Here is an 11,781-nt window from a genome sequence, read left to right as displayed (position 1 = left end):
CTTCAACGACGTCCCTGCTGATGAAATCAGAAAAACCTCTCCTGTGTCTTGCATGAATGACGCACAGTGGTGTGCACTTGTCCACATGTGGTTAAGTTCCAAGAATAAGGTGTGTGTGTGAACTCATTTATTTCTTGTCTAGTCTTTATATGGTCTACTTGTGCTGCAGTCTAACACAATTATGGTTATAAGCAGTCTTGGAGCAGAACAAGCAAAACCGTGCAAAAATCAAGTGCCACCAGGTTACATGATCTCGCTCCTATATTGCCCACCTGCAAGCATATGTAATTGATGGTTGTGTTACTCTTTTTATATCAAATACGCAATGCCTTTTGTATCAACAAAAAGGCATGCACAATTTTAACAGAAGGACAAAAACAGGAAGGATGCAGGACACAATCCAGAAGTGCTCGTTGAAGAACATGATCGACCTCATGAAGATGTTGATGCAGTGGGAATCTTCAACAACTTCCATACCAGTAGCAACATGGGACTGAGCGATGCTGCAAGAGAAGTAGTGGTAAGTACCTTGATTTGCTTTCCTTTAAATCTGCTGAAGCCATTGGCTTAAAAGAAGGAAAAGTAGGAGCCTAAAGTGACACCATCATTTTGAAGTTGTAAAAGTAGGAGCCTAAAGTGACACCATCATTTTGAAGTTGTAATATTACAACAGTTAATATGTTACCTATGCATTATGCTTATGAATCTCTATCGGCAGTAGACTGAGAAAGACCTATGCATTACTTGTAATGAAATAATCTCTTGGTTCTGCAATTTAAGTTCTCTTCCTAATGTTTACTTCCTTGGTTTTCATAGAAAGCTGTGGAAACTATACAAGCAGAACCTGTTGCTGATGTTGTTTCCAAGGTCCTCTCCCAGGCTAGCTACAACACCTTTTCTTTGAAGAATGCTGATATAAGGACAAGTTGCTCCAGACTTCGTGAATGGCTTGCTGCTCATCAGGAAAGCTCAGCTGTCCTCACCAAATAAGTGGATCAACTGAAGAGGAAGGCAGAAAACACTAATAGTGAGTTTGAGGAGTTCAAGAAACATCAACAAAAGGAGTACAATAAGCTCTGTGAGTATATCATGCTCTTAAGCACTGGTAACTCTCAGTCTTGTTGATGTAGTGAACATGTGGTTTGTTTGCTGTTTTGATGTGAAATTTTAGTGGCTTGATATGTGAACTCTGTTAGTGGTTTGCTACTGAGCTGAACTGCTATTATTTGATTCATGTTCAGCATAATTATGCATGTAGTCATTTTATGCAGCAGTGTAGATGTGAAATCATTTTCTCTGATGTAATGATTGGTGTGCACGTGGCAGATTCGGCATAGACACGTTGTTAAATAAGAATCTGACACGTGGATGAACTAGTGAATGGCACGTGTAAGAGCCACGACAGGGCACGTGGGCCAATACAAACAAAATACATAGTACAAATCTGTCCTACCACGTGGTCAAATCAGAAAAAGACATGTGGGTAGCTCAGGGCGCCACATGTGGCTCAATAAAATACTAACATGCGGACATACATCATTGAGGCACGTGGTCGAGTAAAAGAAAGACACGCGGGGTATTGTGGTCATGCCACGTGGACCAATAAAAATACGACACATGGTCCAATGAAGAAGTGACACGTGACCCAACAGCAACACGACACATGTGCCAATAGGATACTGATATGTGGAACAACAGGATCCCGACACGTGGTCTAGTAAGAACCTGAAACATACAAGAACCAGAGATGGCCACGTTGTGCAATAAGAAGGTGACATGTACCCGAACCATCTTAAATGCAACCGGCTATAGCATGTACATGTGGAAAGCATGTCCAACAGAAGCACCCGCCAGCGTGGCTGCCCCCTGCCACGCATGCCAAAGCAGTTTTATGATGTTCAGTTTTTGTTATAGATCTATCCACATCTACGACGAATTTCTAGAATTGTCATAGAATTTAAAGAACGACGCGACTTCTACGACGAACCGTTTTTCATAATAAATTCGTCATAAAACTAAAATTATGATGAATTTGGCTCCTTTAATGATGAAAGCAGTTCATCATAGAAGTGGATATTTCTAGTAGTGGTTAGCCGATCATAATGCCTACATCGATGAGCATATCATACACTAACATTCCTTTATAATAGTCTACCACTTCATGGACACTATCCATACTAATGAATCACACATAAGCCAGTAACCATTGATGGTCCAAGTTCCATTCCAAACTATCTATCCCCGTATGAATGCATGGGGTATCCTTCTAGCATCTTATAATAAAACAAACCCCACTAAATTTGAATCCTATAATTCAAACTATTAACATCATTCCCCACTAATTGCCATATCATCCACCCACTAGCTTTCAGTCTCAACTAGTACAAGTTATCCACATCATCCCCACTAACTTTCAATCTTTTAATGCAAGCTATCTATGTCATCCCCACTAAATGCTAAAATTGTCCACATCATCACCCACTAAGTGTAAAAGCTATCCACATCATCACCCACTAAGTGTAATTACCCTATTTTCATTCTACACAAAGACAATTCTTGCACATCATGCTATTTGCTTTGTGATCCCAACATCTTATAATCCAATCTAATATTCTATTAGTCTTTTAGTGGATTCTTCCATTGCCTTGCTCAATTTTGACCCGATTCATGAACATGTAGGTCCAGCTCATATTTTTACTGGATTCTAGCTAATATTGAAGTCACAAACATATTTTCTTAACCATATTTTTACTTCCCATAATGTCTTCATAGAACTTCATATCTTGTTCTTGATCTGGATTTTCAGTTTATATTTTTCTTTGAGGAAAAGATTTCAGTTTATATACTCGTATAAGTTAGAATAATTGTTTGCTATACTATTATTATATATATATATAAAAACAGGCTAGGCCTGCGACAGGCACTGGGATGCCCAGCCTAGATAACCATAAGGAGCCCGGTAGAGTTAGACTCAACAAGAAATGTATTTTCAGCCCACTCATGAATACCATCCGGCCCAATATCCATCCAGGCCAGGCCACTAAACTGGACGAATACTCTTCACGGCCTCACCACCGTGCGCATCTATATATAAGCTCCCACTCCCACGCTCACCCCTCTCTAAGCCCTACCCGCCTCCGCCGCCGCTCCGCCTCCGCGCATCGCCCGCCGCCGCCGCGCTCCGCGACCTCGCCGACCAGCCTCAACTTCAACCATGGTGAGTTCCCCGCCAAAACTCTATCCAGCGCCAAGATCCAGCGCGTCCCTATGACTCGCACAAGGGCTAATTCGTGTTGCGCAGGCGGACGTCGATGTGGAGCCGGAGGTCGCCGCCGGTGCTCCCAAGAAGAGGACGTTCCGCAAGTACAGCTACCGCGGCGTCGACCTCGATGCGCTGCTCGACATGTCCACGGACGACCTCGTCCAGCTCTTCCCCGCGCGCGCCAGGAGAAGGTACCTTTCGTGCCACGATTCGTTTGTTTCCGTGGGATTTTGGTTTGCAGAGATCTGATCTGATGTGTTTGTTTTTGTAGGTTCCAGAGGGGTTTGAAGAGGAAGCCGATGGCGCTCATCAAGAAGCTGCGCAAGGCGGTCAGTTTCCAACCGCTTAATTTTCATTACCTCTTTTTGTTAGTGTTTTAGTGTGGTCCGATCTAGATAATTGCGTGGATCTGTTATGCTCTCATGATTATATGATGCTTACTAGCAGGTAACCCCGCGCTTTGCGCGGGTAATAGTGGGGAAAAAGATTTGGACTGCGCCCCAAAAAAAAAAATTTGTTACTGTTCCTTAATGGGTCAGGACTGTTCATAGTAACCCGTTACTGGTCATGAAAACCCGTTACTGTTCATCGCGGAAAAATATCTCGCGTTGACTGTGCCGGTAACAGTGATCTGTGAGAGCGACGGAAGTTGGGTGGTTGCACGCTCTTTATATAGATGTATAGATTAGATTATTCTCGGATTTTTTTGCATGCTTGTGTTTTTTGTATTTAGCTAGAAGTATTCTAGAAAGTAGGAACGTTGTCTGCTCGAATGAGTTAGATGCGTGTTCTCTGAATTTTTTATCTGTATGATTGTGGTGTAGCATGCTTTTTTTTGTCAACCTGGTTTCATAAGTTGTACTTTGAGCAAATTCCAGTGGCTATGGCTGAAGATTTTCTATTTGGTTGTAGTGTTACGTTTACTGTAAATTTGCACTTGGAAGGATATGCAGTTGATTGAATCAGAAGGCTGGTTTTCTCAGTGGCAGAGCTTGGGCTTAAACTTGGGGGTGGGGGTCGGGGATGCACCAAATACACTGTATTATAAAGGAAATTCATGATTACTCGCAAATCTGATAAACTCATGCACCCCTGGGTTTTCTGATGACTTATCCTGTAGCTTGAATGTGTAGCAAGAGTGTTGCAATTATGAATCGTGAGTCTTATTATGTCTAGCAGGGTTAATTACTCTATTTTTTTAGAGCTCTTATGTTATTTGTTCTGTTGGTTTTTAACTGGGATTATAGACAAATAAGCTTGTTGATTAAAAAGGTGCAACTAACTTTTGAATTGCTTACTGTATGGTGCATAGTTTTCATTTTTTTTGTTATATAGGCTGCTGTCTTACAACCTGCCTTGCCCCAATTAGAGTATTGTTGTGTCTATTGAAGACTATTGGGATGATGATAGATCAAATTTCTATCCTGAATGTACCGTATTTTTGCTGCAGTTCTTTTCTGTGCCAGCGGTAGAGTGTTACCGCCTGTGACCGGAAGGTCCTGGGTTCGAGTCGTGGTCTCCTCGCATTGCACAGGCGAGGGTAAGGCTTGCCACTGACACCCTTCCCCAGACCCTGCACAGAGCGGGAGCTCTCTACGCCCTTTTTTCTGTTCTGTGCCAGTAAGACGTGAATGTGCAGTATTTTTGCTGTAGTTCTGTTCTGTGCCAGTAAGCCGCTGTCAATGCAAGATTCTGTGTTGATTGATCTGATGGCATGTGAGGAAGTTTATTTACTTATACCTGATACACAATTTCCTCACTAGTTATCTCTCACTGCCGTGAACAGAAAAAGGATGCTCCTGCGGGTGAGAAGCCAGAGCCAGTGAAGACCCATCTCCGCAACATGATCATTGTCCCTGAGATGATTGGAAGCATTGTTGGTGTCTACAATGGCAAGACCTTTAACCAGGTTGAGATCAAGCCTGAGATGATTGGCCACTATCTTGCAGAGTTTTCCATCTCCTACAAGCCGGTCAAGCACGGTAGGCCTGGTATTGGTGCCACCCACTCCTCGCGGTTTATCCCTCTGAAATGAGTTGTTACCCAGATCTGTAGTGTCCCAAGGGTCCAGTGGCATCGTCCTTTCACCTTTGCTACTTGTTTTGAACAAGTTACATACCCAAGACATTTTGTTCTGTTCCAGCTCTAGAATTCAAAGCTTTGATGGAAGTATGTGAGTTAAATCGTATCTAAGCTGTGATGCTATGTTCTTTGTTGTTTCCATGATTTTGGGTTGTTTATTTCTGAAATTCTGAAGATGAGGCTTACAATTCGGGTGGTGTGCCGCGAATGGCTTGACTGGATTTAGGCCGCGTTTGGTGCAGCTCTCGGTGCTCTGGCTTCTATTCCTAAGACACTGTGCAATACTGTTTTTACTGTAGTATGACAAAAAAAACGGTTCCGGCTCCTCCAAAATAAACTAGAAAGAAGAGGAGCCGGAGGAGCAGCACATTCGGAGCTTCTCGGCCACAGTAGAGCTACAGTGCCGGAGCCGGGAGAAGCCCCTCCAAACGGGCTCTTAAATGTGACGCTTTGGGTGGTGTGCCGCGAGTGGCTTCACTGGATTTAAATATGACGATTTGGGTGGTGTGCCGTGAGTGGCTTGATTGGATTTAAGGGGGTGTTTGGTTTGGCTTTTGGCTTAAGCTTTTTGCTTCCAGAAGCCAACCAAAGGCCTTTACCTGGACCATCAGCTTCTTCAAAAGCTAGCTTTTATGTAGTTCAATTTTCACGGCAAGGGTCAAGCTGCTTCCACCTGCTGTAAGGGTGTAACTTTCATCAAAATTACCCGCAATGCCATCCATTACAGAAGAAAACGTTTCGTTCCTCTTCGTTCTTTCCCCTCGCATCCGCTCGGGAGCGCTCACTCCACGCGCATCCGCTCAAGCTAGCCGCGCTAGGGTTTCTTGGCGGGCGGTGGCGCACCTCATCGGCCTTGCCCTGGTGTGCTCCGGCGCCGTTGGTCCTCCCTCGATCCTCTCCTTCGTCACCCGCTCGTCGCCGCCGCCGGGAGTCCCCGTCTTGGCCGGTCGGGCTCCGCGTTGGAGCCCCTGCAGTTGCACCGTCCGCTCCTCTCCAGCAACCAAACAGGTCCCGGCTCCATCGATCTACACCTCCAGTGACCGGATCTGCAATGTAGGAACGTCAATCTCTGATAAATGGTTCGATGCATGTTATTCATTCAGTATAGTGTGCTGTGTGTATGATAAAAATGATGCCATGGTATTATGGTAGTTAGAAAGTCTGAAAAAATTGTTTTGTTTGATTCAAGAATGGGTGACAAGGCAGATTGGAGTGATTTCTTTTTGAAGCATTTGATTGATATATGCAAAGGGGAGATAGAAGCAGGGAATAGGCCCCTAGGACTTTTCACTAGTATTGAATGGAAAAATTTTATATCTAAGTTTGCAGAAAGAACCGGTGACGAGCGAACAAAGATACAGCTGAAGAACAAATTAGACAACATAAAAAAGGAATATGGATGATCCATGGAGTTCAAGAATTATGCCACTAGACTTGGATGGGACACGGCAAAGGGAACTATTGATTGCCCTTAGGAATGGTGGACTGAACACTTTGATGTAAGAACTGAACTCTCACTATTGATATTCTTTTTTATACTTTGATATGGTGTGTCTTGCTAAAATTTTTCATTCAATTTCAGAGATGCGATAACCGTGAAAAAAAGACAAAATGCAACCATGTGAGGTTCAGAAAACAAGGACCGAAGTACCTTGATGATCTTGATCTAATTTTTGGCAAGGTACATGTGACTGGGGCCACTGCATCCTGTCCTGGAGATATATCCTCTGATGAGGCAAGTGATGAGGACGTGGCCGAGGTACCAAAACCTCCAGAGAATGATGATGTCAAGCTGGCCGCTTTGAAGAAATCAGGGAAAAAGAAACGCAAGAGGTCTTGTACAGCTACTGAAGCCAAAGAAGAGAATAGTCTATTTTTTTCACATGTACAAAAACACATGTTTGAAGATAGAAAATGCAGCAGACAAGATCTGTATCTGCATCATCAGCTCCTCCAACTAATTTAGTCCCCAGTATTGGAGAGGCTATGACGATGGTCGAAGAGTATGGGGTGGAAGAAGGAACTGCTCTAATGCACACTGCCACCATGCTGATCACGAAGCATGAATTTAGAGAGGTCTTCAGCCGTCTAAAAACAAATAAAGGAAGGCTGGATGTGATTGAGAGGGAGCACGAAAAAGAGATGAGGCGCTAGTGAACCAATTTTTATTTATATTGTTGTCGTGTGAACCAATTTAATGTCTATTGTGAGAACTATTAGTTGTATGGCTGTAGCAAATAATTAGCTTGTGCTGAGATTATTTGTGAGATTATTTCTTTGTGTGAGATTATTTCTTTGTGTCAGATTATATCCTTATGTGAGATTATTTCCTTGTGTCAGATTATTTCTTTGTGTCAGATTATATCCTTGTGCATATACTGATGTATCCTAGATCAATTGAATTAATAAATTTTAATATCCTTTGTAGATGGATGACAACTTGGAAGGTGTAGCTAAAGAAGGACAGAAGGGACTAGTACTCCTAGTTGAGCTTTCCCAGCATGCTGCTGTTATTGGTCAAATGGGTGCATAATACACTGAGCGTTATTTTGACAAAGGTGAGTACAGGGAAACACCAGAAACTGGAATTCAATGGGCGATGAGGTGCTTTGCTCGTCCAAGGTACTATAAGATGTTTTGAATGAGCACTGAGGTCTTCACAGCACTACATGAGTTGCTAGTATCTACTTTGACATCCACTAACAATGTTTCATCCATTGAGTCATTGGCAATATTCTTGTGGATTGTCGGAGGCCCACAATCATTTTCACAAGCTGAAAATCGCTTCACTCAGTCACTGTGGACAGTTCACACTAAGTTTCACGAGGTACTTAAGTGTTTGTGCAAGTTAGCTAAGGACAATATTAAGCCGAGAGATGCTAGTTTTTCTACGGAACATGAAAGAATCAAAGATGAACGTTTCTGACCTTACTTCAAAGGCGCTATTGGAGCAATAGATGATTCACATGTTCTAGTGGTTGTGCCAGCTAAGGATGTGGTTAATCACACATGCCGTCATGGATATATATCTCAGAATGTGCTGGCTATTTGTGACTTTGACATTAGGTTTATCTTTGTGGTTGCTGGTTAGCCCGGTTGTGCACATGACACACGTATCCTCAATCATGCATTGGCAAATTTTCCTTCATTTACCGTGCCTCCTAAAGGTATACACATATCCTTACTAAGGTAGCAGTAAAGTACTTGTATTATTATTTGCTTATACTGATTTGATTTTGTAGAAAAATATTATCTCGTGGACTCTGGTTTTCCAAACTAAATAGGGTATTTGGTCCTTTCAAAGGAAGCACATACCATATACTAGAATTTCATAATCGTTCTGGACCACCCCAAGGGAAGTATGAGGTGTTCAATTTCCTGCATTCATCCCTTTAAAATGTCATTGAGCGGGCTTTCGGAGTATTGAAGGAGAAGTGGCGTATTTTGAAGGGCATACCAAGTTTCTCAACTCGTACTCAGAAGCATATCATCATTGCTTGTTTGGTATTGCATAATTTTATTCGTGACAACAACTTACGTGATAAGGAGTTCGAGAGATGTGATGCTGATGAGGAATACTTGGTATAAGAGACAAGTGGCATAACACAAACACAGGGAGATGAGAGTGAAGATGTGGAGAATGAGGATACCATGAATACCATTCGTAGTAGAATAGCTGATGCTTTGGTTAGCGCGAGAGGAGGATAGTTATATTCAGGGATGACATAATTGGATAAGCCCTTATCTTTTGGTTCTATTTACGTGGACCATATCACTTTGAATGATAAAAAACTTAGAATAAATTAATTTTTCCTTTCCAAAATAATTATTTACATGCGAATAAGTGAGTGCAACAGTTATTTACGAGCCATTTGCATATAAATAGTCCCTCAGGCCTTTAGGGGCATTACAGACATTTCAAACACAGCCTACGGTTCCACAGCTCCTTCAACCAAACGACTTTCAACTTTTCCCACAGGTCTCAGCTCATAGCAGTTTTTTCACAGCCCGCAACTCACAACAGCTTTTTCAAAATCCACGGCTCAACCAAAAAGGGTCTAAATGTGACGATGTCAATTTACTGGGCGCCCCTTTAACATGTTATCTTTATCAGGTGTAACATTGTAAACCTTGTTGGCAACCAGCAACCACTGAACATTGTGAGCCTCCGTTGCCTATCGTGATTTGTAGCACCAAGCTATATGAAAAAACTGTTGAGCAATTTGTTGTGAAAGCTGTAGCTGTTTGGTTAAAACAAATCTATGTCGATCTCTTCACCCCTTTAAATAGCTGTAAAACGTCTTTTTATCTCTACTAGTGGTGTGCACTACGGTAAAATACACCACCTAGTTCATCTCTACTAGTAGCGTGCACTACGGTAAAATACAAAAGAAACACCACCTAGTTCAGTGCCTTCCTTGACAGCCGATTGGCTTGGCCAATGTTTCTATGATCAATTGGGTAAAAAGAATTTATGAAGAAAGTGATGGAGACGTCAAGATTGATGTGGTATATTAACAACCTTTGGGCTCGTTCGGCTGGTTGCTGTGCGCGGACGAAAATACTGTTTACTCTCTCATAAATTCCTCCAGATTCATTCAGATTCCTCCAAATTCCTCTCAGCGAACAGGGTCTTTATGCCAAAGATTTCAGTTAAGATTTACCGTATTCTTCTATTTCCCCACTTGTTTAGTGTTGTGTGACTGTGATGTATGAAATCGGATAGTCTCTTTTAGATGCTTGTAATACTATCGTCAGATGCCCTGTTCGCTTGTCTTATAATCCGTACTTTTCAGCTTATTTTTTTCAGTCGGAACAATATTTTTCTCTCACAACAAATCAGCCAGAACAGTGTTTCGATTTTTTTTTTCAGCGATGCGAACGGGGCCATATGTATCTAATGGACCGTTGTAGATACCGTACAAATCATCGATACTATCACAACTCAAATGTTGACTCCAGGATTTGGAGACATGTATCTAATGACCGTTGTAGAGAACGGCAGGCATGGTCAGACTGCAGTGGACAGCGAAATTGGGACAGAAGGGCTTGACGGCGGCGACGGTAAGGCCAGGCCGAGACCGATTGTGCAGTTCGCTTCGAGCCGGCGACGGAAGGCCCTGGCTGAGGGGCTCGTTTAAATCTAGGTATAAAGTTTCGTGGTGTCATATCGGGTATTATATGGGGTGTTCAGATATTAATAAAAAAATAAACTATAGAATCCGTCAGTAATCCGTGAAACGAATTTATTAAGCCTAATTAATCCGTCCTTAGCACGTGTGTTACTGTAGTACTACATCGTCAAATCATGGACTAATTAGGCTTAAAAGATTCGTCTCGCAAATTAGCCACAAACTATACAATTAATTATTTTTTAGTTTATATTTAATATTCTATACATGTATCCAAATATTTAATGAGATAGGGAGTAAACTTCAGGAGGATGAACTGCGCCCTGTTTCAGTATAAGAAAAGTGGGCGCGCTTCGCCGCGCCTGCACGTGTTGTGTGGCCTCCTCCTGCACTGCAGTGCATAGCTCTATTTACACTATTTTGTCGATGCATGTTTTAGACGTCGTCCAGTACACTTTGCTTCGGTAGACGTGTTGCACATGTGTTAAATTGCTGCCTGCTTTATCAGAACAATCATCTGCTAATTTAGCTGCCGACAAAAGTGATGCAGCTACAAACATGCTGCCATGGACTCTCGCTACATAGATACAAGAGAATAGTAAATGCCAATGAAACGAAAATATGCAAGTTTGATGATACTAATAAAGCTCCCTATATTTGCATGAGGCCTCACTGGCTGAAAACATTCCACCAACTACTAATGTCCAAGCAATCAGTGTACTCGATTTGCTCCTCTCTTGGCAAGAGAACTGGAGAAGAATCAGAGCTAGAGGAATGTACTGGTGACGACGATCGATGAACCTGAAGCATATTAAAAAAAATTACTCTAGATCCTTAAAGCAGTACAAAGATGTATCTGCCAACTGCCATTTAGTTACTACTGGTATTCACATTCTGAGAAGAGAAGCAAATCAAAAGAATATAAGGTATGCAGAAGTAGAAGGCACGTCCATTAGACAGTGATGTGGAAAAGTTCAGAAAAAAAAATTCTTTCATATATGCAGCAATGCTGTTTCAACCTATTTTCCTCTCATCTTCATTTACTCCCGTTTCTTTGCAAGAAGATCAGTGAATGTAAAATTCCAACCGGAAACATCCACGAAGCGCCCACCTTTTGAAGATCAGCGTGCTAGTACCTGCGTTACGTGCTGATTATTCTGCCAGAGGTAAGGTAATCAGTGGCCAAAGCTTTGGAGCAGCCAAGGATATGACGCATCTGGAATACATCATTTTTGCACCACCCAAATCGCAAATAATAGCTTAATGACTGGTGATGAACCTTCAGAAGGATAGTGTTCATGGTGG

The 11,781-nt window shown here is 42.2% G+C and overlaps 1 protein-coding gene and 1 pseudogene across 1 annotated transcript; both read left to right on the top strand.

Annotated features, from left to right (window-relative positions):
- The first annotated feature begins 3,097 nt into the window (after nt 1-3,097).
- On the top strand, nt 3,098-5,460 carry LOC136551013 (small ribosomal subunit protein uS19). Its single transcript, XM_066542612.1, has 4 exons — nt 3,098-3,217; nt 3,302-3,453; nt 3,534-3,591; nt 5,049-5,460. The coding sequence occupies exons 1-4, from the start codon at nt 3,215-3,217 to the stop codon at nt 5,295-5,297; spliced, it is 462 nt and encodes a 153-aa protein (XP_066398709.1). The 5' UTR covers nt 3,098-3,214; the 3' UTR covers nt 5,298-5,460.
- Nucleotides 5,461-6,420: 960 nt separating this feature from the next.
- On the top strand, nt 6,421-7,518 carry LOC136551012 (L10-interacting MYB domain-containing protein-like; annotated as a pseudogene).
- Nucleotides 7,519-11,781: the final 4,263 nt, after the last annotated feature.

This window comes from Miscanthus floridulus, chromosome 4, assembly GCF_019320115.1.
Source record: "Miscanthus floridulus cultivar M001 chromosome 4, ASM1932011v1, whole genome shotgun sequence".
Classification (NCBI taxonomy): Eukaryota; Viridiplantae; Streptophyta; class Magnoliopsida; order Poales; family Poaceae; genus Miscanthus; species Miscanthus floridulus.
This window is presented reverse-complemented; position numbering and strand designations above follow the sequence as displayed.

Bases quoted from the DNA above. Each gene is read 5' to 3' on its own strand.
- LOC136551013 (XM_066542612.1), top strand. The intron at 3,454-3,533 runs GTACCTTTCGTG...TTGTTTTTGTAG, and splicing joins CCCGCGCGCGCCAGGAGAAG to GTTCCAGAGGGGTTTGAAGA. The intron at 3,592-5,048 runs GTCAGTTTCCAA...TGCCGTGAACAG, and splicing joins TCAAGAAGCTGCGCAAGGCG to AAAAAGGATGCTCCTGCGGG.